The following is a 26,419-nucleotide window of genomic DNA, read 5'->3' as shown; positions in this document are numbered from 1 at the left end:
CCCACCACATGGACATCCCCAGATGTTGAAACTCTGGAAAGAGTGCAGAGAAGAGCAACAAAGAGAATTAGGGGACTGGAGGCCAAAACATATGAAGAATGGTTGCAGGAACTGGGTATGTCTAGCTTAAGAGAAAGAAGGACTAGGGGGGATATGATAGCAGTGTTCCAATATCTCAGAGGTTGCCACAAAGAAGAGGGAGTCAAACTATTCTCCAAAGCACCTGAGGGCAGAACAAGAAGCAATGGGTGGAAACTAATCAAGGAGAGAAGCAACTTAGAACTGGGGAGAAATTTCCTGACAGTTAGAACAATTAATCAGTGGAACTACTTGCGTCCAGAAATTGTGAATGCTCCAACACTGGACGTTTTTAAGATGATGTTGGAGAATCATTTGTCTGAAGTGGTGTAGAGTTTCCTGCCTGAGCAGGGGGTTGGACTAGAAGACCTCCAAGGTCCCTTCCAACTCTTATTATTCTATTCTATTCTATTCTATTCTATTCTATTCTATTCTATTTCTTATTCCATTCCATTCTATTGCATTCCATTCTTTCCTGTTGTTCCATTTTTGATTCCATTCCATTATTTCTATTCTATCCTATCCTATTTTATATTCTGTTCTATTCTATTCTATTTCTTATTCTACTTCCTATTTTATTCTATTCTACTCTACTCTATTCTATATTCCATTCTGATTTCATTCTATTCTATTAATTATTCTTCTATTCTTCTATCAATTCTTCTATTGTATTCTATTAATTGGGAAGTGGCTGGGTGCCTTTGGCCAGTCACCAGGATGAGGATGAGTTCTAGTCCTGCATTAGGAGACGAGACAGCCACTTTGAGCCAGTCCCTCTGTCGCTCAGCCTATCCCACCTCACAGGGCTGTCATTCTGGCAAAAAAGAGAAGGAGTATTATGCAAGTTTGCTGCCTTATATTACTTATAAACTAATAAAGCCGGTGTTAAAAAAAACTTTACTAAATCAATAAATTGGAGCGCAGAGCGCTCTCCAGATGCTGCACAGATGTCTCTGCGAAGAGGAGAAGGTGCATCAGAAGGAAGACAGGTCCCTTCCAACTTCTCTTGAACGTTTCTGCTCCTTTTGGGCGAGGCAACGGAGACGATTCCTCCATCCTCAGACAAGGCAGGCTTTTAACACCCAGCCCTAACCCACTTCATCGGTCCAGCGTGCCAAAAGAGGTTGGGTTTCCTCCAGATTTCCACATTAATTACCCTAATTGCACCCAGCGCCGTGCTCCTCCTGGATGGGGCAGAGGCCACAGACTTTGCCCCTTCCTCCCGCAACCGACGGCGCAGTGCCTTCGCCGGTTCCTTCGGCCTGCAGATGGTGTAGGGACGGGCTCGGTTGCAAGGATGAAGGTCGAATTTGCTCCTCGCCATATCCCGCTGGAGAGGAGGCTCCAGACGGCATCCGTGCTTCAATGGGTCTTCAGTTTCTTGGGCCTGGGTAAAAATGAGATTGTTATTTTTAATTCAGGGGACGTTTTTAAGGAACTGGAGGTTTTGGGGGGCAGGGGGAAGGATGGGAGGGGCCTGACTTTTAAGGCAGCTGTCACCAACCAGTGGTTCATAGAAAAAATATTTGCATTTTTTATATTGCACTAAATGCTATTTATCTTTTTTTTTAAAAATTATGTTGGTGATCTGTGGGATTTAAAATTATGAATTTAGTGGTCCCTGAGGTCTGAAAGGTTGGAGAACCCCCGTTTTAAGGGGTTGCCTGGAAATCCCAACCACCGGCTTGCAATTCCTGTCACAATCGAAGGGTGCATTTTGCAGAAATAAAACTCTGAGTTGGTATTTGTTTTGGAAGCTCGTTGGGGCAGGGATCTGCTTTTCTTGTTTGCCCAGGAAGCCCTTGACTTCCAACAATTGGAAGTCTCCCAACACTGGAAGTCTTTAAGAAGATGTTGGATAGCTATTTGTCTGAAACGGTATAGGGTTTCCTGCCTAGGCAGGGGGTTGGACTAGAAGACCTCCAAGGTCCCTTCCAACTCTACTATTGTATTATTAATTCACTTACTGACTGCAGTTACAACAGCACCGATAACAGGGATCTTATCACTGCTTTTCACGCTAATCACCGTTGCAGCATTCCCATGATCAGAATTTGGCAATTGGTTCATGTTTATGACGGTTGCAGCGATCCCCTTTTGCGACCTTCGGACGCGCAGAGTCAATGGGGAAGCTGGATTCATTTCACAACCGTGTTAATCACTTAACGACGGCAGTGGTTCGTTTGTGGCAAGAAAGGTGTGGAATAGGGCGATATTGACTTCACCCTTCAAAGTTACAACGGAGCTGAAAAATGTGACTTAGGGACCTTATTCACAGTTACGACTGTTGCAACATCCCCTTGATCATGTGATCAAAATCCAGAGGCTTAGCAGCTGGTTCATATTTATGACCGTCGTTGTGTTCCAAGGTCCTGTGGTCTCCTTTTGCGACCTTCTTGCCTCCAGATGTTATGAATGCGCCGACACTGGAAGTTTTTAAGAAGCTGTTGGGTAACCATTTGTCTGAAGTGGTGTAGGGTTTCCTGCCTAAGCAGGGGGGAAGACTAGAAGACCTCCAAGGTCCCTTCCAACTTATTCTATTTTATTTTAATTGTGGTCATAACTCAAGGACTAGCTGTATCGATTAGGACCCTAGCAAGGATGCCTTTTCTGTCACAACGCTTTCCCTCTGGAATGGTCCCTGCCCAGAGATTTGAATAGCTGATGTCCTTAAGAAAATCATTATCCATGCATTTAATATACTGAAATCACCCCCAAATTGTGTCCATGCGCTGGTTAATTTGAAGACTGTCAAAGAGCAGTCATGATTTGCAATCTTTCAGACACGACTGTCTAGAGATTTGAGTCTTTCCAAGAAAGGGGTCCATATTTTCACAAAAGCAGGACTCTTGAACAGTACAGCAGCCCGCGGAGAAAGTCCCCTGTGTGTTTTTATATATCAGGAATCAAACGTAATTAAAAATAAGTTTCAAACCAGAGAAGACCTTTGGCGAAATTTGCACCCAAAGAATGCAGAATTCTTCCAGGTCTGTTTGAGTAGGCAGCCTTTATAAGTCTTGACAATAAAAATAATAATTAAAGTTTTTAGTAATGATGTGGGGGAGGGGGGGAAGAAGAGGAAAAGAAAATCATTGAAAAGCTCTCTTTTATTGTCAGGTGAGGTTGCCTTCTGGGTACATATGTTTTATTTGTTTATATTTTGTTCCTCCTTTTAAAAAAGTAATCCAGGTTGACGACAAACAGCCTCTATAAGTAAATCAGAAATTTCCTGACAGTTAAAACAATCAGTGGAACAGCTTGCCACCAGAAGTTGTGATTGCTCCATCACTGGAGGTTTTTAAGAAGAGACTGGACAACCAGTTGTCTGAAATGGTATCTGGTCTCATGCTTGAGCAGGGGGCTGGACTAGAAGACCTCCAAGGTCCCTTCCATTATTCGGTTATTCCTGATTAGGGAATGAAATGGGTGAAGATGCTCTTGATTTGGGGGACCCCTAACCAGCCTCCATTTTCTTCCCCTCTAGCTCAGTGCTGCATTGCTGTCTTCATCCTCCTCCTCTTCACTCGCTTCTGGCTGATCAGCGCCCTCTATGCTGCCTGGTGGGCTTTCGACTGGGACACCCCCAGCAAAGGTGGGCGGAGGCTCCGCTGCGTCCGGAATTGCATTGCCTGGCGATACATGAAAGATTATTTCCCCGTCACGGTAGGTGTTCCCCCTACTGGCAAGGGGGTATAATAGCACGCGAGAAAGACCTTGGGAGACGGAGGGAAGCAAGAGATGCTGTGTGGTGACCCAGGGCACGGCAGGGAGATAACACAAACAGCTGGCACTTCAAACCGCCCCTTTATTGCTCCAAATTTCCCCAAAGGCACCCACGTTTCTGGCCAGTCCCACAGCAAAGTGATATCCAACCCCCACACACACCTCAAGCAGCCTCTGAGATATGTTTGTGGGTTTGACATCACTGGACATCGTTTACACCAAGGTTGCACAGCAATAAATCCAGCAGAGCAAATCAAGGAGTTGGATCCAGGTAATTAGTTCCCGAATGCAAGGACTTTTGGGAAGTTCAAATGTCGGCACTCCACACTTCAGGAACTCAGCGTTGGTTTCCGACAAATGCTCCTCCCTACAGCGTCTCCTTAAACCTCATTCCCTAGGTATGCCTTGTGAAGAGGGGCGGGGCACTCGTCTCCCGAGTAGCCTGCTCGGTCTGTGCTGTTCTTGCCATCTCTCCACTCTCCATGCTCTTGGATCAGGAGGGGGTGGTCCTTGCTCCTCGCCTGAGCTCTGCCTCTCGTGTTCATCCTGCCCCTGTTTCTCTCTGCCTACAAGCTGTCCTAATCCTAAAAGGCCTTTCCTTCCCCATTTTCCTCCGAAGCCAACAAAGTCGCCCCCCTCAATCTCTTATCTGCTCAGGTTTCAGCTCATCTTCCTGCGCAGATTCCGGCTCCGATGAGGGATCTGACATGTTGCTAAGGGAACGGTGAGATAAAAGTCAGCATCGCCTCCAGCTGCACAATGGGTGGAGGAAGAGGCTGTAAAGCAGCTGACAGTAGACTTATACAGGTAGTCCTCATTTAGTGACTGAAGATGCAGCAGCACTGAAAAGAAAGGGGGCTTAGGACCATTTTTAACACTCATTGCGGCATCCCCAAATTCAGAGGCCTGGCAACGCCACCCCCTCCCTCCCCAAATTTGAAATGATTCCAATTGCTAAAAGATTGTAAAACTTTCAAGTATTTCTAATTTTGGAAAGGGAGCGAATTTGAGAAAACCGTGGCCGGATTCCAAACTCTGATGAAATAACTATTGGAGCAAAAGTAAGAACTGAACTCCCATTTCCCCATGAGGTTTGAAAAATGTATGGAAGCGGTCTTCGACTTATAACAGTTTGTTTAGCGACGTTTTGAAGTTACAGCAGCAATAGAAAAAAGTGACTTATGGCTAGTTTCTCACACTTACGACCATCACCGCAACTCTGTGGTCATCTGATCAAAATTTGGAACTGACTCATATTTATGATGGTCGCAGTGTCCCGAGGATCACGCGATCCCCTTTGGCCTCCGTCAAGCAAAGTCAACGGGGAGGTTAGATTCACTTAACAACCTTGTGACTAACTTAACAACTGCAGTGATTCACTTAGCAATGGTGGCAAGAAAAGTTGTAAAAACGCAGCGGAAACTCACTTACTATAGTCTGGCTTAGCAGCGGACATTTTGGGCTCAGCCGTGGTCTTAAGTCGACAATTACCTGTATCCTAATTTCATTTTTCCCTCCCTGTTCCATGCAAAAAGGCCAAGGAGGGTCTCCAATTAGCGTTAAAATTTCAGGTAGTACTCGGGTTTATCGAATGTCAAAATTCGATGGGCCATTTAACAGCGAAATAGGGCACCCGATAATGTGTCCTAATGGTCTCTTAGTTAATTGAGGGTTTTTACGCAAAAAAGGATGTGCCACAGAAGTGAAAAACAGAAAGCGATTTGATTGAGGTGGAGAATCAAGCGGTAGAGAAATCTGTGATCTATCAGATCATCGCTTCAGAGGGATTCCCTCAACCATGGTAGATGTCTATGGAGATTCTCCATCATCCTGGTCAAGGTTGTCCCAAAGATGCTTTTTTTTTTTCAAGAGGCAACTGGACATTCTGGGTTTTTTTTTTTGAAAGCATTTCGCTTCTCCTTCCAGAAGCTTCTTCAGCTCTGACTTTGGATGGAGGGGAACGGTAGGATTTATCCTCCTTGCAGGCAGCTGGTCATTTGCATCCTTTTTAGAGAGACGTTGAGGCCACTTGGAGGTTTCTCTGTGTCCTCAGGGTCACCTGAATATTAGGGTCACCTCAACAGTGAAGGGACACAGGGGAGAAAGCATCCTGCAGCCAAAAGGACTCCACACCCATTTGCCCCACTCAGGTGACCCTCAGGACACAGACAAACCTCAAAGTGGCCTCAACGACTCTCTAAAAAGGATGCAAATGACCAGTTCTGTCTGCAAGGAGTATCAATCCTTCCATTCCCCACCATTCAGCCAGAACTGAAGAAGCTTCTTGGATGAGAAGCAAAACGTCTTCAAAGAGAAATCAAGAAAGTCCAGTTGCCTCTTGAAAAAGCCCCTTTGGGACAACCATGATCTGGAGGATGGAGAATCTCTACAGACTTTTAGCTACACAATTTGGGGGTGGGGTGAAGACCCTTGGAATGGGGTGGGAGAAGGAATGGATTTCCAGAGGAAAAATTGCAGACTACAGGAACCATTTGCACCACTCAGGTGACCCTGAGGACACAGAGAAACCTCCAAGTGGCCTCAATGACCCTCTAAAAGGGTGCAAATGAGCAGCTGTCTGCAAGGAGTATCAATCCTTCCCTTCCCCACCATCCAGTCAGAGCTGAAGAAGCTTCCTGGATAAGAAGCGAAACGCCTTCAAAGAGAAATCAAGAAAGTCCAGTTGCCTCTTGAAAAAGCCCCTTTGGGACAACCGTGATCTGGAGGACGGAGAATCTCTACAGACTTTTAGCTATGCAATTTGGGGTGAAGACCCTTGCAATGGGGTGGGAGTAGGAATGGATTTCCAGAGGAAAAATTGCAGGCTGCAGGAACTACTCAGGTGACCCTGAGGACACAGAGAAACCTCCAGGTGGCCTCAAGGACCCTCTAAAAGGATGCAAATGACCAGCTTTCTCTGCAAGGAGTATCAATCCTTCCCTTCCCCACCATCCAGTCAGAGCTGAAGAAGCTTCCTGGATAAGAAGCGAAACGCCTTCAAAGAAAAACAAGAAAGTCCAGTTACCTCTTGAAAAAAAAGCTCCTTTGGGGCTACCATGGTGAAGTTTCTCATGTACTTGAAAAGATCTGAAACGTAGTCCTCAACTTACGACCATAATTGAGCCCAAAATTTATGTTGCTAAGTGAGAAATTTGCTAAGTGGATTTCCCCCCTTTTTACGACTTTTCTTGCCACATTTGTTCAGGGAATCACGGGCAGCTGCTAAATTAGCAACCCCGTTGTTAAGTGAACTTGGCTTCCCCATTGCTTGTCAGAAGGTCCCAAAGGTGGGTCACTGCAACCGTCATAAATGTGAGTCAGTTGGCAAGCATCTGAATTTTGACCACATGACCTCAGGAATGCTGCAATGGTCATAGCTGTGAAAAATGGTCTTAAGTCACTTTTCTTTGGTGTCATCGTAACTCTGAATGGTCACTAAATGAACTGTTGTAGTTTGAGGACCACCTGTGCATTAGATGTAGCAGATGCATTCAATTATCTTTTCCATGCAGAGATCAAGATAAAAAGGCACAAGAGATGCATCTCTAAATAGACTAAACTCTAACCTTAAACAAACCACTTTTGGCCATAGAAGCCCTGACCTCAATTAGCTTTTCAGCACAGACAAAGCAGCCATGTGCTGCCCCCTGTTGGCGAAATATGAAAAAAGCAGAAAGCAATACAATACAATAGCAGAATTGGAAGGGACCTTGGAGGTCTTCTAGTCCAACCCCCTGCCTAGGCAGGAAACCCTATACCGTTTCAGACAAATGGCTATCCAACATCCTCTTAAGGACTTCCAGTGTTGGGGCATTCACAACTTCTGGAGCAGAAGAAGTAGGGCCGTTTTTCAGAGCAAAAAATTGTAAAAAAAAGATTTACAAGTTTTTACAAACTGTAAACATTGCAAAAACCAACAAAACAGCCACAGCAGCAACAACTTCCAGGCAGCTGTGAAGAGTCAAGACTCACTTGGAGGCAAAATTCAATAAAGAGGAACATTACGCTTATGAACATTTTCGCCGTTGGGAGGCAATAAATGGTTAATTTCTCATGCTTGCAATACAGGTAGGCCTCAGCTTACAAACAGTTCATTTAGTGACCGCTTGAAGTTACGACGACACTGAAAAAAGGGACTTATGGCCGTTTTTCACACTTACGACTGGCGTAGTCACGGGATCCAAATTCAGACGCTTGGCAACTGACTCACATTTATGACAGTCTCATTCTCCCCGGGGGTCAAGGGATTCCCCTTTGGTGACCTTCTGACAAGCAAAGTCAACGGGGAAGCCAGATTCCCCTAACAACCGTGTGGCTCACTTAACAACTGGAGTGTTTCTTTTAACAACTGTGGCAAGGAAAGTTGTAAAATGGGGCAAAACCTACTTAATAACTGACATTTTGGGCACAATTGTGGTCGTACGTCGAGGACTACCTGTAGAAAGTACTCTGTAGTAGGACGTGAGCTGTAGTTTTGATAGTCCCTTGTCCACGGGGCACCAGCTAACTGTTAGAAGAATTAACCGGTGGAAGGACTTGCTTCCAGAAATTGTGAATGCTCCAACACTGGAAGTTTTAAAGAACAGATTGGACAACCATTTGTCTGAAGTGGTGTAGGGTTTCCTGCCTAGGCAGGGGGTTGGACTAGAAGATCTCCAAGGTCCCCTCCAACTCTGCTATTCTATGCTATTCTATTTCTTATTCTATTCTATTCTATTTTGATATCCTATTCTGTTCTGTTCTATGCTATGCTATGCTATTCCATTCCGTTCTCTATTCTATTCTATTCTATTCCATTCCATTCCATTCCATTCTCTATTTTATTTTATTCTATTCTATTCCATTCCATATTCTATTCTATTCTATTCCCTTCCATTCCATTCTCTATTCTATTCTATTCTATTCTATTCTATTCTATTCCACTCCATTCCATTCTCTATTCTATTCCATTCCATTCTCTATTCTATTCCATTCCATTCCATTCTCTATTCTATTCCATTCCATTCCATTCTCTATTCTATTCTATTCTATTCTATTCCATTCCATTCCATTCCATATTCTATTCTATTCCATTTTCTATTCTATTCTATTCTATTCTATTCCATTCCATTCCATATTCTATTCTATTCTATTCCCTTCCATTCCATTCGCTATTTTATTCTATTCTATTCTATTCTATTCCACTCCATTCCATTCTCTATTCTATTCCATTCTATTCCATTCTCTATTCTATTCCATTCCATTCCATTCTCTATTCTATTCCATTCCATTCCATTCTCTATTCTATTCTATTCTATTCTATTCCATTCCATTCCATTCCATATTCTATTCTATTCTATTCTATTCTATTCTATTCCATTCCATTTTCTATTCTATTCTGTTCTATTCTATTCTATTCTATTCTATTTCTCAATTTTTTTACGTCGGCCCTCCAAAACTGGTCTGGGAATAATATACCAAGTTAGGATAACCACAAGGGTTGCGTAATCCCGATCAGAGCATTGTGTGCGTCCTTCTCTTTTGAAGAGAAGAGGAGGAATTTGAGAGGGGGGGATAAGTTGACGCGATTAGCTGAATTGTGGTTTTCTACTTTTGCAATCGAATCTAGAACGTGGCATCCTCCTGTCAACATGTCCCAAGTTGTTCCCACTTGAACGGCTTCAAAAGCCTCTTTGTGGTTGTGGGGAGAGGCCTAACGAGGGCTTTTGATAAAAGGAGAGATCGCTGAGGGGGTCTTTTTCCCACGAAACTATCTTTCTTTGAGGGGATTCTTTGGCCTATGGCCAAACAGGTGTTGCAGGCTTTTGAAATACAACACAAAGCTTTGTTTTTGGCCTGCGTTTTAAAAAGGTTGTACGCACCACAAAAAATCCTCCACTATTCTTTTTTTCTTTCCAAACTATCCTAACCTTTCCAAAGTCAAGACCTTGGTGTCAGGATTTGCACGATACCCCGAAGCTGACTTCTGAATTAACTTAACTTGCATTTGCGACCGGCCCAAAACTGTGATAGCAAACCTATGGCACGCGTGTCCAAAGTGGCATGCGAAGCCATGTTGCCCGGCACGCGCAGCCTCGCCTGTTTGCCTTCCGTGTTTCTGGCGCAGATTGCACGCGTGATGATCAGCTGTCCTTTGTGCGCACGGCAGTGCCGAAAACCAATGTGGGCATGCGTGCCAGCCAGCTAATTATTGGGTGCGCAATGAGCACCAAAACCCAGACATGTGGCTTTTCCTGAGCGCGATCTCTTCATGCACACAGCAGTGCCAAAAACCGGGCTGTGCATGCACGCCAGCCATCTGATTGTCGGGTGCACATGGGCGCTAGATATCTGGAAGTTCGGCTTTTCCGGAGTTTGGCCCCAATGTGCGTGCGCCTGCAGGCACCACATTTCCATGTGACCCTTTCAGAAAAGTTCGCCATCGCTGGCCTAAAAGGTTGCGCAAAGTGGGCTGGGTTCGCACGACCAAAACAGTAAGCCGTAAACAGTAACAGAGTTGGAAGGGACCTTGGAGATCATCCAATCCGACCCCCTGTTCCTGCAGGAGACCTGTATTGGGGATTCGAACAGCTGAACTGCCGACCTTTCTGATCGACAAGCTCAGTGTCTTAGCCACTGAGCCGCCTAGTCAAAAAAACCAAACCTAGCCCAGTTTAGTCCTTAGCAAAATGTGGGTTTTTGTTTTAAACTAAGATGGCTAAATGCATGCTGGGACCTTAGGCTGAGTCAACCTAACTGCTGCCTACAATATTTCAATATTTATTAGAATTAGCCCACTTGCAACATTTAAAAGAAAAATGCAGTAGAGCAGTGTTTCTCAACTTTGTCAACTTGAAGATGTCTGGACTTCAACTCCCAGAATTCCCCAGCCAGCTGGCTTGGGAATTCTGGGAGTTGAAGTCCAGACATCTTCAAGTTGACAAGGTTGAGAAACACTGCAGTAGAGGGAACTTAATATCAGGGAAATGAAATATCCATTAAGACTTCGAAGTTTCACCAAATTTCAAAGCCGTAATTAATATTTAGTTTCGCCAGGATTGAAGAGGTGGGATTTGGATATTATCTAGAAACAGAGGAAGCAAAGGAATGTGCTTTAATGAATTAATTTATTGTTATCCTGCCTTGATCATTGTTTATAAGTAACTCAAGGCAGAGAACATACCTAATACTCCTTCCTCCTCCTTTTCCCCGCTATAACAACAACCCTGTGAGGTGGATTGAACTAAGAGAGAGGGATTGGCCCAAAATCCCCCAGCTGGCTTTCATGGCTAAAGTGGGACTAGAACTCACAGTCTCCTGGTGATTGGCCCAAAATCCCCCAGCTGGCTTTCATGGCTAAAGTGGGACTAGAACTCACAGTCTCCTGGTGATTGGCCCAAAGTCCCCCAGCTGGCTTTCATGGCTAAAATGGAACTAGAACTCACAGTCTCCTGGTGATTGACCCAAAATCCCCCAGCTGGCTTTCATGGTTAAAGTGGGACTAGAACTCACAGTCTCCTGGTGATTGACCCAAAATCCCCCAGCTGGCTTTCATGGCTAAAGTGGGACTAGAACTCACAGTCTCCTGGTGATTGACCCAAATCCCCCAGCTGGCTTTCATGGCTAAAATGGAACTAGAACTCACAGTCTCCTGGTGATTGACCCAAAATCCCCCAGCTGGCTTTCATGGCTAAAATGGAACTAGAACTCACAGTCTCCTGGTGATTGACCCAAAATCCCCCAGCTGGCTTTCATGGTTAAAGTGGGACTAGAACTCACAGTCTCCTGGTGATTGACCCAAAATCCCCCAGCTGGCTTTCATGGCTAAAGTGGGACTAGAACTCACAGTCTCCTGGTGATTGACCCAAATCCCCCAGCTGGCTTTCATGGCTAAAATGGAACTAGAACTCACAGTCTCCTGGTGATTGACCCAAAATCCCCCAGCTGGCTTTCATGGCTAAAATGGAACTAGAACTCACAGTCTCCTGGTGATTGGCCCAAAGTCCCCCAGCTGGCTTTCATGGCTAAAATGGAACTAGAACTCACAGTCTCCTGGTGATTGACCCAAAATCCCCCAGCTGGCTTTCATGGTTAAAGTGGGACTAGAACTCACAGTCTCCTGGTGATTGACCCAAAATCCCCCAGCTGGCTTTCATGGCTAAAGTGGGACTAGAACTCACAGTCTCCTGGTGATTGACCCAAATCCCCCAGCTGGCTTTCATGGCTAAAATGGAACTAGAACTCACAGTCTCCTGGTGATTGACCCAAAATCCCCCAGCTGGCTTTCATGGCTAAAATGGAACTAGAACTCACAGTCTCCTGGTGATTGACCCAAAATCCCCCAGCTGGCTTTCATGGTTAAAGTGGGACTAGAACTCACAGTCTCCTGGTGATTGACCCAAAATCCCCCAGCTGGCTTTCATGGCTAAAATGGAACTAGAACTCACAGTCTCCTGGTGATTGGCCCAAAATCCCCCAGCTGGCTTTCATGGCTAAAATGGAACTAGAACTCACAGTCTCCTGGTGATTGACCCAAAATCCCCCAGCTGGCTTTCATGGCTAAAATGGAACTAGAACTCACAGTCTCCTGGTGATTGACCCAAAATCCCCCAGCTGGCTTTCATGGCTAAAATGGAACTAGAACTCACAGTCTCCTGGTGATTGACCCAAAATCCCCCAGCTGGCTTTCATGGCTAAAATGGAACTAGAACTCACAGTCTCCTGGTGATTGACCCAAAATCCCCCAGCTGGCTTTCATGGCTAAAATGGAACTAGAACTCACAGTCTCCTGGTGATTGACCCAAAATCCCCCAGCTGGCTTTCATGGTTAAAGTGGGACTAGAACTCACAGTCTCCTGGTGATTGACCCAAAATCCCCCAGCTGGCTTTCATGGCTAAAGTGGGACTAGAACTCACAGTCTCCTGGTGATTGACCCAAATCCCCCAGCTGGCTTTCATGGCTAAAATGGAACTAGAACTCACAGTCTCCTGGTGATTGACCCAAAATCCCCCAGCTGGCTTTCATGGCTAAAATGGAACTAGAACTCACAGTCTCCTGGTGATTGGCCCAAAGTCCCCCAGCTGGCTTTCATGGCTAAAGTGGGACTAGAACTCACAGTCTCCTGGTAATTGGCCCAAAGTCCCCCAGCTGGCTTTCATGGCTAAAGTGGGACTAGAACTCACAGTCTCCTGGTGATTGACCCAAAATCCCCCAGCTGGCTTTCATGGCTAAAATGGAACTAGAACTCACAGTCTCCTGGTGATTGACCCAAAATCCCCCAGCTGGCTTTCATGGCTAAAGTGGGACTAGAACTCACAGTCTCCTGGTGATTGACCCAAAATCCCCCAGCTGGCTTTCATGGCTAAAATGGAACTAGAACTCACAGTCTCCTGGTGATTGACCCAAAATCCCCCAGCTGGCTTTCATGGCTAAAATGGAACTAGAACTCACAGTCTCCTGGTGATTGACCCAAAATCCCCCAGCTGGCTTTCATGGCTAAAGTGGGACTAGAACTCACAGTCTCCTGGTGATTGACCCAAAATCCCCCAGCTGGCTTTCATGGCTAAAATGGAACTAGAACTCACAGTCTCCTGGTGATTGACCCAAAATCCCCCAGCTGGCTTTCATGGCTAAAATGGAACTAGAACTCACAGTCTCCTGGTGATTGACCCAAAATCCCCCAGCTGGCTTTCATGGCTAAAATGGAACTAGAACTCACAGTCTCCTGGTGATTGACCCAAAATCCCCCAGCTGGCTTTCATGGCTAAAATGGAACTAGAACTCACAGTCTCCTGGTGATTGACCCAAAATCCCCCAGCTGGCTTTCATGGCTAAAATGGAACTAGAACTCACAGTCTCCTGGTGATTGGCCCAAAGTCCCCCAGCTGGCTTTCATGGCTAAAGTGGGACTAGAACTCACAATCTCCTGGTTCCTAGGCCAGCACCTTAAACTCTGCTTCCTGCAGGGGGTAGCCCATAGGTGGTGGAGGGGGTCAATACAGAAGCCATCCTCTCAGCATTTTTGGCCAAACCGGCCCATGGTAAACAATTGGTTCGTTTAACGAGGGCGGTGATTCGTTTAATGGCCATGACAACAAAGGTCGTAAAATCGGGTGGGTTACATCGGTGACCAATTTACAACTTTACAACAACTTACGACTGTAAGGGGGCAGCTCTGTTACGGTCATGTCGAGGACTCTCTATTGTAGGTGATGTTTTGATGTCATATGGGGTGGACTAGATGACCTCTGTCTCGAGAGCAATAACGCAACACTAGAATTGTTCCTGTGATCAGGACACCTTTAAAGAGCAAATGTGTTCTTTCCAAAAATGATCAACTGCCCATGTTTACCTTGGTTTCCAAGTAAGGCCCCCTCCCTTCCTCCCTCATCCCAAGGTTGCCAGGGTACCAGGAAGTGCGGTTGTGTTATGTAAGCTGCCCCGTTTGTTATGCAATCTAATCTGGTTTAATGGCTCTTTGGAGTTTGCTGTTCCAGGAGGGCAGAGAGAGAAGGCGAGGTGAGAAGTGCAAACATGTACAGATGACGGAGAGATGGATAGATAGATATAGGGCTAGAGACAGGGAAAGAGATGGATGGGTAGATGGATGGATGGATGGAGAGAGAGAGAGAGAGAGAGAGAGAGAGGGAGGGATGGAGAGAGAGAGGGAGGGAGGCATGGAGAGAGAGGGGGGGAGGAAGGGATGGATGGATAGGTGGATGGATAGATGGATGGATGGATGCATGGAAGATAGATAGATAGATAGATAGATAGATAGATAGATAGATAGATAGACAGACAGACAGACAGACAGACAGACAGACAGACAGACATAAAGATAGAGATAGATAGATAGATAGATAGATAGATAGATAGATAGATAGATAGATAGATGATAGATAGATAGATAGATGATAGATAGATAGATAGATGATAGATAGATAGATAGATAGATAGATAGATAGATAGATAGATAGATAGATAGATAGATAGATTTGGATGGATGGATGGATAGCTAGGTAGATAGATAAGGATGGAAGGATGTATCGAGAGAGAGAGAGATAGGAATGGATGGATGAATGGATGGAAGATGGATGGATTATAGATAGATTGATATAAAAATAGAGATAAAGATAGAGATAGATAGATTTATATCTGTATCTATCTATCTATTTAGATATAGATATAGATATACTGTAGATATAGGGGGAATGGATAGATAGATAGATAGATAGATAGATAGATAGATAGATAGATATGATAGATAGATGATAGATAATAAGGATGGATGGATCGATCAATCGATAGAGAGAGAGAGAGAGAGACAGGGATGGATGGAGAGATGGATGGATAGGGATAGAGATAGAGAGGGACATGGACAGACTAACAGAAAGGCAGACAGATACCCAACCATTTCTTTTACCACAGTTGTTCTATTATTAATATTGCCAATAATAGTCAATAAAAAGACAAAACAAGTCTGAACAGCGGACATGGCAGGACTTGGAGACAGCAGAAGAGAAGAGAACATCTGGCATCTTATGGAGATCATAAAATACCAGACCTACCAATAGAAATAGAACAGCGGTGGCAAAAGAAAGCAAATGTAGCACCAATAGGGTGCAACCCCAAAACATCTGGAGCACCCCTTGGATACCATCGACATTGACAAAATCTCCATGGTCAATTTCAAAAGGCAGTTTGACTTGGACCAGCTGACATCCTTTGACAGACACCTTTAACGCTATCAAACATCCACATATGCTCTCTCAGGGCCTTGCGAAGGTCTCGATAGGTAGATAAAATGCCCAGTCTACTCTAAATGCCTGTCTGCGTGAGACCCATAATATAAATATTCTTTGTTGCTTCCTTCTAGTTTTATTTGGCACTGCTTTCAAAAGCTGAATAGTAATTTAGTTCCCTTGTATTATTGTATTGTATTTTGTTAAAAAAAAAATTAAAATGGGAGAATAGGTTGGGTAATTTCATGCAAAGCAAACCCACAATGCTTGGTCAAGGAGAAGATTTTGTGTGCAAATGAAATTGAGATGAGCAATTGGGCAACTCCACGGATACGCCCAGCGTCAAAAATTTAAGCTCCATAAATCTTTTTCTTTGCCGAATCATCCACTCCATGTCATCCAACTACCTCTTCAAAATGAAAGTCTATACCATGCTAAATTCTTTGACTCTCAAATTTATAAGAAGTTGATGGTGCCAAGTGGCTCTTCTTTTATGTGGCAGAGCAAAATTTGGCAAAATGTCCAGAACCGACATTTATTCTTTTAGAAATGCAGATTCTCCTGGTCCCTGAAACAGGTTTGATTGTTGTATCTAACCAGTAATTAAGAGGCATTTCATTAATGTAAAAAAAAAACTCTGGATAACTTCTTTGACTGGGGTGAATTGAGATGAATTGTGTCAAAGAGGGATGCTGCTATGTGAAGAATGTACGACACAGGCAGTCCTCAACTTACAACTTGTGCAGGATACCTTTAAAACCATCAAACATTCATTGAGTAACCATTTGAAGTTATCAGGCGCTGAAAATTCGTTAGAAGTGTAAATTGCTCAGTCATTTGGTTGAGTTGGGCAACTCTAGAAATGAAATAAATATATTATAGTAAATGGATGGATGGATGGATGGAGATAGATAGATGATAGATGATAGATAGATAGATAGATAGATGAGATGATAGATATAAAGATGATAGAATAATAGATATAGAGATAGATAGATAGATAGATAGACAGACAGACAGACAGATAGATAGATAGATAGATAGATAGATAGATAGATAGATAGATGATAGACAGAAAGACACAGACAGACATAGATATATAGATGAGATGATAGATAGAAAGATGATAGAATAATAAATAGAGATAGAAAGATAGACAGATAGACAGAGACACAGACAGACAGACAGACAGACAGACATGGATATATAGATAGATGAGATGATAGATAGATAGATAGATAGATAGATAGATAGATAGATAGATACATACATACATACATACATACATACATACATACATACATAGAAGATAGAAAGATAGATATAGATATATAGATATAGATAGATGAGATGATAGACAGACAGACAGACAGACAGACAGACAGATAGAGATAGACAGATATATAGATAAATGAGATGACAGATAGATATAGATAGATGAGATGATAGGTAGAAAGATGATAGGATAATAGAGACGATAGATAGATAGGTAGATAGATAGATAGATGGATGGATGGATGGATGGATGGATGGATGGATGGATAGATAGATAGATAGATAGATAGATATATAGATAGATAGATAGATAGATAGATAGATAGATAGATGATAGACAGACAGACAGACAGACAGACAGAGACAGACAGTAGACATATATAGATGAGATGATAGATATATAGATGAAATGATAGATAGAAAGATGATAGAAAAATAGAGATAGATAGACAGACAGACATAGATATATAGATGAGATGATAGAAACATGATAGAATAATAGATATAGAGACGATAGATAGATAGATAGATAGATAGATAGATAGATAGATAGAGACAGACAGACAGACAGACAGACAGACAGACAGACAGACACGCATACAAATGAAAGGGATTATAAATAGAGATGATAGATGATAACTAGAGTGATAGCTACAGACATAAACAGATGAAAGAGAGATGAGAGAAAGGGGGAGAGAGATGATAGATAATAGATAGCAAAGGAGAGAGAGAGAGAGAGAGAGAATGAGAGAGAGAAGCCCACTTCCAAAGGAATAACTTTGTAAGGATAAATGGGGGAGAACACGATGTACCCAACCAGGGCAGTTCAGAGCTGGGAGCTCCATAACAGTCTCATTAATCAGACGGAAGGGTGAAGGGAGCCCATTGCAGGTGGCCTGTAAACAGCTGGGCTCTGTCTGTGCCTGAAGCTCCCGGTGACAAATTAACCCCAGTGGCCGGAAGGAGCCTGGACATTCAGGAGGAGAAAAACTGTTAGGTTATTATTATTATGATGTGCTTAGAACATTGAATGTGGAAAATAAAATGGCAGCTGTGCTTTGAGAAACAAGATGAAGGGAGGATCATCATAGAATAGAAGAGTCAGAAGGGACCTCAGAGGTTATCCAATCCAACCCAGTATAACTCATCCTTTCACCTTTCTTACAAAAGAGAGCTACTTTGGTCTAGTGGTTAAAGGACCAGACTAGAAAGCAGGAGGTCAGGAGTTCAACTCCTGCCTTAGCCAGGGAAGCTGGCTGGGTACTTTGAGCCAATCATTAGGAGGCAGTGAGTTCTAGTCCCGACTTAGGCATCAAAGCCAACTGGGTGACTTTGGTCAATCACCAGGAGACAGTGAATTCTAGTTCCACTTTAGGCACGAAAGTCAGCTGGGGGACTTTAAGTCAATTACCAGGAGACGGTGAATTCTAGTCCTGACGTAGGCCCGAAAGTCAGCTGGGTGACTTTGGGCCAATCACCAGGTGACCGTGAGTTCTAGTCCTGCCTTAGCTGTGAAAGCCAGATGGCTGGGTGACTGGGTCAGTCCTTCTCTCTCTCTCAACCCAATCCACCTGACAGAGTTCTTGTTGTGGGACAAATCAGAGGAGAAAGGTAGGTTGGATATGAGTTATTCATAAGAATAATAAAGGCAGGGTATTAATAAATAAAATAAAAATGACACAAAATGAAATGAAATAAAAATAAATGAAATAGAAATAAAATAGAAACAAAACAATAAAATAAATAGCAATAAATACAATGGAATGAAGTGAAATAATAAAATAAAATAATAGAGAAGTATCCTAAATACCTTTCTTCTTACAGCTGGTGAAGACAGTGGATTTGGACCCAAGCCAGAACTACATCTTTGGCTTCCATCCTCACGGCATCCTGGTAGCTGGTGCCTTCATTAACTTCTGCACCGAAGCCACCGGCTTTTCCAAGCTCTTCCCAGGGCTGAAGCCTCACATGATGATGTTGAATTTGTGGTTCCGAGCCCCCTTTTTCCGGGATTACTTGATGAGTGGAGGTAAGCTAAGTCCTCCAAGGTCCCTTCCAGCTTCTCTTCTCTTCTCTTCTCTTCTCTTCTCTTCTCTTCTCTTCTCTTCTCTTCTCTTCTCTTCTCTTCTCTTCTCATTCTCTATTCTCTTCTATAATACAATACAATACAATAGCAGAGTTGGAAGGGACCTTGGAGGTCTTCTAGTCCAACCCCCTGCCTAGGCAGGAAACCCTATACCGTTTCAGGCAAATGGCTATCCAACATCTTCCTAAAGACTTCCAGTGTTGGGGCATTCACAACTTCTGGAGGCAACTTCTGTTCCACTGATTAATTGTTCTCACTGTCAGGAAATTTCTCCTCAGTTCTAAGTTGCTTCTCTCCTTGATCAGTTTCCACCCATTGCTTCTTGTTCTACCCTCAGGTGCCCTGGAGAATAGTTTGACTCTCTCTTTTTTGTGGCAACCCCTGAGATATTGGAACAATGCTATCATGTCTCCCCTAGTCCTTCTTTCTCTTAAGCTAAACATACCCAGTTCCTGCAACCGTTCTTCACATGTTTTCATCTCCAGTCCCCTAATCCTCTTTGTTGCTCTTCTCTGCACTCTTTCTAGAGTCTCCACATCTTTTCTACATCATGGCGACCAAAACTGAATGCCGTATTCCAAGTGTGGCCTTACCAAGGCATTATAAAGTGGTATTAACACTTCACGTGATCTTGATTCTCTCCCTCTGTTGATGCAGCCTAGAACTGTGTTGGCTTTTTTGGCAGCTGCTGCACACTGCTGGCTCCTATTTAAATGGTTGTCCACTAGGACTCCAAGATCCCTTTCACAGTTACTACTACTGAGCAAGGTATCACCTATACTGTACCTGTGCATTCCATTTTTGTTGCCTAAATGTAGAACCTTACTCTTTTCACCATTGAATTTCATTTTATCAGATAGCGCCCAATGTTCAAGTTTGTCAAGATCCTTCTGTATCTTAAGCCTATCTTCTGGAGTGTTGGCTATTCCTGCCAGCTTGGTGTCATCTGCAAATTTGATGAGTTCCCCATTTATTCCCTCATCCAAATCATTGATGAAGATGTTGAAGAGTACTGGGCCTAAAACAGAGCCTTGGGGTACTCCACTGCATACTTCCCTCCATGTAGATGCAGTTCCATTGAGGACTACACATTGAGTGCGGTTGGTCAGCCAGTTACGAATCCATCTGGTGGTGATGCTGTCTAACCCACATTCTTCTACTTTATCTAGTAGTAGGTTATGGTCTACCTTATCAAAAGCCTTACTGAAGTCCAAGTAAACTATATCGACGGCATTCCTCTGGTCCACTAATTTTGTATGATAACAGAATTTCTCATTCTGTATTCTCTTCTCTTCTATTCCATTCCATTCTTTTGTTGTCCCTTCTTCTTTTTTCTTCTCTTCTCATTCTCTACTCTACTCTACTCTATTCTTTCTATTTCTATTATTTCTATTTCATCCCATCCCACCCTATTATCTCTTCTCTTCTCTTCTCTTCTCTTCTCTTCTCTTCTCTTCTCTTCTCTACTCTACTCTACTCTACTCTACTCTACTCTATTCCCTATTCTATTATATTCTTTCTATTTCTATTTCTATTATTTCTATTTCATCCCATCCCATCCTATTATCTCTACTCTACTCTACTCTACTCTACTCTACTCTATTCCCTATTCTATTCTATTCTTTCTATTTCTATTATTTCTATTTCATCCCATCCCATCCTATTATCTCTACTCTACTCTACTCTACTCTACTCTACTCTACTCTACTCTACTCTACTCTACTCTATTTCCTATTCTATTCTATTCTATTCTTTCTATTTCTATTTCTATTATTTCTATTTCATCCCATCCCATCCTATTATCTCTACTCTACTCTACTCTACTCTACTCTACTCTACTCTACTCTACTCTACTCTACTCTATTCTACTCTACTCTATTCTATTCCCTATTCTATTCTATTCTTTCTATTTCTATTTCTATTTCTATTATTTCTATTTCATCCCATCCCATCCTATTATCTCTACTCTACTCTACGCTACTCTACTCTACTCTACCTCCAAGGTCCCTTCCAATCCTGTTATTCTCTGTTAAGGCTATTTGTGGGGTTTTGTTCTGTTTTGCACACTTGGCATGCTTTCATGTTCCTTCTTTCTCCTGCTTTGCTTCACCCAGGTTTAATTCCCTCGGACAAGGAATCTGGTTTGTATCTCTTGAGGAAGAAGGAAGGTGGGAATATTGTGGTCATCGCTGTGGGAGGGGCGCAGGAAGCCCTGGACGCGCGTCCTGGAGCTTACACTCTCCTGTTGGAGAACCGGAAGGGATTCGTTCGGCTGGCCATAGAGAATGGGTGAGTAGGAACAGCTTCTGGGGGCCGTGTCCTCGACTTACGACCAGAATTGAGCCCTAAAGTTCCACTGCTTAGCAGGACAGTTGCTTAGTGAGCTCTGTGTCCCATTTTATGACCTTTTTGCCAGGGTTGCTGAAAGAAACGCTGGCATTGTTAAGCGAATCACATAGTTGTTAAGTGAACCCCATTGACTTAACTTGTAAGAAGAAGAAACACTGCCGTGTTACAGGTAGTCCTCAGCTTACAACAGTCCATTTAGGGACCGTTCCAAGTTACAAAAAATGGACATGACCGTTTTTCACACTTACGACCGTGGCAGCATTCTCCCGGGGGTCACATGAGCCCCATTTGCGACATCCTGAGGAGCAAAATCAATGGGGAAAGCCAGATTCACTTAACAACTGCAGTGATTCACGTAACCACCGTGGCAAGAAAGGTCGTAAAATGGGGCAAAACTCGCTTAACGAACACCTCGTTCTGCCACGGAAATTTGGGGCTCAATTGTGATCATAAGTCGAGAACTACACTATATTTGCAGCTACCCAGCCTTCCTCAGTTATCCAGGGGTGGGTTCCAAATATTTAACAACTGGTTCTCTGCTAAGTGGGCGTGGCTGGGTGGGTCATGTGACTGAGTGGGCATGGCCAACTCTACGTGACTTGTGTGGGTGATACCTTTATGGGACAGGCATTGTTGGGGATCCGGTAAAGGGGGGTGCACAGAGGAAAGAAAGATCCAACGTGTGGGGGGGTCTATGTGTGTGTGTAAGAGAGGGAGAGAGAGGGAGAGAGAGAGAAAGAAAGAGAAAGAAAGAAAGAGAGAGAGAGAGAGAGAGAGAGAGAGCGAGAGAGAGCGAGAGAGAGCATCAAGCTAGACTGGGAAAGTTGACTGCAAGAGGAAGAGAAGCTGGGTAAGCTGGTTTTGGGGCATTTTTGAGGATGATTCTTCAGGCCGTTTTTTGGGCCGATTTTGGCTGGAAAAACTGCCTGAAATGGCCCGAAAAAAATGACTGTTTTATGGGCATTTTTCGGGCCATTTTAGGGCTGTTTTTCAGGCTGATTTTGGATTTGAAAATGCCCAAAAAACAGCCCCCAAACCAGCCCGTTTTGTGGGGATTTTTCAAGCCATTTTAGGGCTGTTTTTTGCCTGAAAAATGACCTGAAAACAGTCTGGAAAATGGCCTGTTTGTGGGATCTTTTCAGGCTGATTTTCAAGCCGATTTTGGCTTGAAAAATGGCCTGAAAACGGCCCGAAAATGCCCACAAAACATGGCCGTTTTCCCCCCATCTCTGAGCCTCCATGCGGGCCCTGCATTTCCCTGGCAGGGATGAACAGGCCGCATGGAGACTCCTGGGGGAGGGGGCAGAGGGGGCAGGGCCAGCCAGTCCTTGCAACAACCGGTTCGGCAAACCAGATGTAAAATTAGCACCCAGTTCTACCAAACCAGTCCGAACCGGCTGAATCTCACCTGCAATTATCCCAACCTGTTTGGTTCCATCTTTTCTTTCTTTTTCTTCTCTTTTCCTAGGACGTCGCTCGTTCCCGTGTTCTCCTTCGGCGAGAATGAGCTTTTCGACCAGGTCGAAAACCCCAAAGGATCTTGGGTGAGATGGACGCAAGAGCGTTTGCAAAAGATCATGGGGATCTCCCTGCCCCTCTTCCACGCCAGAGGGATCTTCCAATACACCTTCGGTTTCATGCCCTACCGGAAGCCAATCTACACTGTGGGTAAGTCCTCGTCTCTTAGGTGGCATCCGTAGTGGGTTCCTATCGGCTCGGCCAAAGTTCGGCCAAATCAGTAGTGGTTTGGCGGCCTGGGTCGCTGGAACCAGCAGCCACCCAGGCCTGCCACGCCCTTCAACTGGCTCGCCTACGGCACCACCATCTTATTTTTTGCTTTTGTGCATGCACAAAACAATTTTTATTGTACTGCGCATGTGAATGCATGGCACACCCACAAGCAAACCAATAGTAGCAGCTGCCAGAACTTACCCCTTAGTGGCATCCAGAAAAAAGAGGTAGGTAGGATGAGGAAAGGAGTACTGGACACATCTTTCCTTCTTTTCGAATTATTCTGTATTGCCTCTTTTTAAAAAAATAAAATGTATGTTTTATTAATACATTTTTTAAAAAATTAAACATAAAAAGTCCCATATCTATCTGAACAGCGTGTTATCTGGGCACAGTTAGTTTTAAGTAGAGATGTAAGAATAATCTCTGTTGCCTCTTATTAGCCTTCCCAGGTAGATGAGAAAGGAAACACAACTGGGTATGCTAAGGTTACGTTACAGGTAGTCCTCAACTTATGGCAATGAGTGAGCCCAACCATTTCTGTAGCTAAGCGAGACAGTTGTTAAGTGGGGTTTTGCCCCGTTTTGCCAAGTAAATAAAATAAAGGAAAAATAAAATAAGGTCAATAAAGTAAAATATAATAAAGTAAAATAAAGTCAAATAAGTCAAATAAGATAAAGAATAGAATAACAAAACTAAATTAATTACATTAAATTGTTAAATTGTTAAATTGTTAAATTGTTAAATTGTTAAATTGTCAAATTGTCAAATTAAATTAAATTAAAAAATTAAATTAATTTAAATTTAAATTAAATTAAATTAAATTAAATTAAATTAAATAATTAAATTAAATTAAATTAAATTAAATTAAATTAAATTAAATTAATTTAAATTTAAATTAAATTAAATTAAATTAAATTAAATTAAATAATTAAATTAAATTAAATTAAATTAAATTAAATTAAATTAAATTAAATTAAATTAAATTAAATTAAATTATTAAATTAAATTAAATTAAATTAAATTAAATTAAATTAAATTAAATTAAATTAAATTAAATTAAATTAAATTATTAAATTAAATTAAATTAAATTATTATTAAATTAAATTAAATTTTAAATTCTTTTTCTCCTGTTTGACACCTCTAGTGGGAAAACCCCTCCCTGTGAGAAAGAAGCACAACCCCAGCCAAGACGAAGTTGATGAGCTACATACGAAGTACCTGGAGGCCCTCTGCAAACTGTTTGAAGACCATAAATCGAAGTATAATGTGCCAGAAGACACTCATCTCTCTTTCATATGAGACACCAACGCCTTTGGCAACCAAGAACTGAAAACATCCAAGCCACAAGTTGAATCTGCCATGGAAACCAAAGATATTCCTTTTAGGGCCAATGGACAAAGGTTTGAATCCCCAGCACTGCTTAACGGAGTGAGCTCCCGTTACTTGTCCCAGCTTCTGCCAACCTAGCACTTAGAAAGCACATAAAAATGCAAATAGGGACCACCTTTGGTGGGAAGGGAACAGCGTTCCGTGCGCCTTCGGTGTTTAGTCATGCCGGCCACATGATCACGGAGACGTCTTCGGATAGCGCTGGCTCTTCGGCTTTGAAACGGAGATGAGCACCGCCCCCTAGAGCCTGGAACGACTAGCACAGATGTGCGAGGGGAACGTTTACCTTTATTATAACAGTTATTGGATAACAGTCGCAAGACTTTTATATGCATAACAGTGAAGAGATTTGACATGGCCTACGATGGATGAAAGGAATGTGAAATCAATGGAACTGGCAGAAATCAATGGAATTGGCAGCAAAATTGACAGCTTGGATTATATCAGGGTGGACAATACGATCTGCGGACTTCAACTCCCAGAATTCCTGAGCCAGCCAGGAAATTCTGACTCAGGAATTCTGGGAGTTGTAGTCCGCAGGTCGTAAACGGGCCATCATTGAACACACCTGTATCGGAGAAAGGATTCATTTTAATGCTGATTGGAAGCTTCTTTTCCTTGTGAAACGGGGAAAAAATTACGAAATATGCATTTGATGATTAGATAGAATAGAAAAAAATGACAGCTATATTGTAAATCTAGATTAAGAAGTTAATGGGAGCTCATATTTACATGTGTTGTGGAAAAACGATTGAAAATCATTTTTTTACATATATTTGTTTATTTCTGCCCTTTTGGCTTTGTGACCTCTTTCGTTCTTTGCTTCCCCCCCCCCCCTCTTTTCTATCTTAGTTATTGGCTCCTGTTAATTTTTATCTCGCTTGTTTAAAAGATCCAATAAAGTTGTCTAAGAAAAATAATCTTGATGTGACAGATCAAATCGGAAGAATATTTTTCCTACCCCAGTGACTGTCATCCTTGATTTGTATCAGTTCTTAGGTGTGAAGAAGATTAAAAATAGGTTTTCTGAGTTCAAAAGAACATTTTTGACCGGGAGAGATTGTTGTCCAAACAAGAAGAATTGGACAAGAATTAGAAGAAAAGGAGGAATAGGGAGAAACAAATTGTTTACAATGGGGAATCTGTCTAATGCAGTGTTTTTCAACTTTGGGAACCTTTAAGAACTCCCAGAATTCCCCAGCTGGCATGCATCAAGATATGTGGACTTCAACTCCCAGGATTCCCCAGCTGTGTGGACTTCAACTCCCAGAATTCCCAGGCAGCATGCTTTTAAGATATGTGTTCAACCCCCAGAATTCCCCAGCTGTGTGGACTTCAACTCCCAGAATTCCCCAGCCAGCATGCTTCAAGATATGTGGACTTCAACTCTCAGGATTCCCAGGTGGCATGCTTTAAGATACGTGGACTTCAACTCCCAGGATTCCCCAGCTGTATGGACTTCAACTCCCAGAATTCCCAGGCAGCATGCTTTTAAGATATGTGTTCAACCCCCAGAATTCCCCAGCTGTGTGGACTTCAACTCCCAGAATTCCCCAGCCAGCATGCTTCAAGATATGTGGACTTCAACTCTCAGGATTCCCAGCCAGCATGCTTCAAGCTGTGTGGCCTTCAACTCCCAGGATTCCCAGGTGGCATGCTTTAAGATACGTGGAGTTCAACTCCCAGAATTCCCCAGCTGTGTGGACTTCAAGATGTGTGGCCTTCAACTCCCAGGATTCCCAGGTGGCATGCTTTAAGATACGTGGACTTCAACTCCCAGGATTCTCCAGCTGTGTGGACTTCAAGATGTGTGGACTTCAACTCCCAGGATTCCCAGGTGGCATGCTTTAAGATACGTGGACTTCAACTCCCAGGATTCTCCAGCTTTGTGGACTTCAATTCCCAGAATTCCCCAGCCAGCATGTTTCAAGATGTGTGGACTTTAATTCTCAGGATTCCCAGCCAGCATGCTTCAAGATACGTGGACTTTAACTCCCAGGATTCCCCAAGTGTGTGGACTTCAAGATGTGTGGACTTCAACTCCCAGGATTCCCAGGTGGCAT

The 26,419-nt window shown here is 43.1% G+C and overlaps 1 protein-coding gene across 1 annotated transcript; it reads left to right on the top strand.

Moving 5' to 3' along the window:
• Positions 1–1,375: 1,375 nt before the first annotated feature.
• Positions 1,376–25,222, top strand: MOGAT2 (monoacylglycerol O-acyltransferase 2; the record flags this gene model as incomplete). Its single annotated transcript, XM_081949980.1, has 6 exons — positions 1,376–1,469; positions 3,563–3,741; positions 18,622–18,826; positions 20,998–21,172; positions 22,701–22,900; positions 24,112–25,222. The coding sequence occupies 6 exons, from the start codon at positions 1,376–1,378 to the stop codon at positions 24,264–24,266; spliced, it is 1,008 nt and encodes a 335-aa protein (XP_081806106.1). The 3' UTR covers positions 24,267–25,222.
• Positions 25,223–26,419: the final 1,197 nt, after the last annotated feature.

The sequence above is a fragment of the Natrix helvetica genome (genome assembly GCF_964273705.1).
Source record: "Natrix helvetica genome assembly, chromosome: 4".
NCBI classification, from domain to species: Eukaryota; Metazoa; Chordata; class Lepidosauria; order Squamata; family Natricidae; genus Natrix; species Natrix helvetica.
Note: the sequence above shows the minus strand (reverse complement) of the source record. Positions and strands in the feature narration are given on the sequence as shown.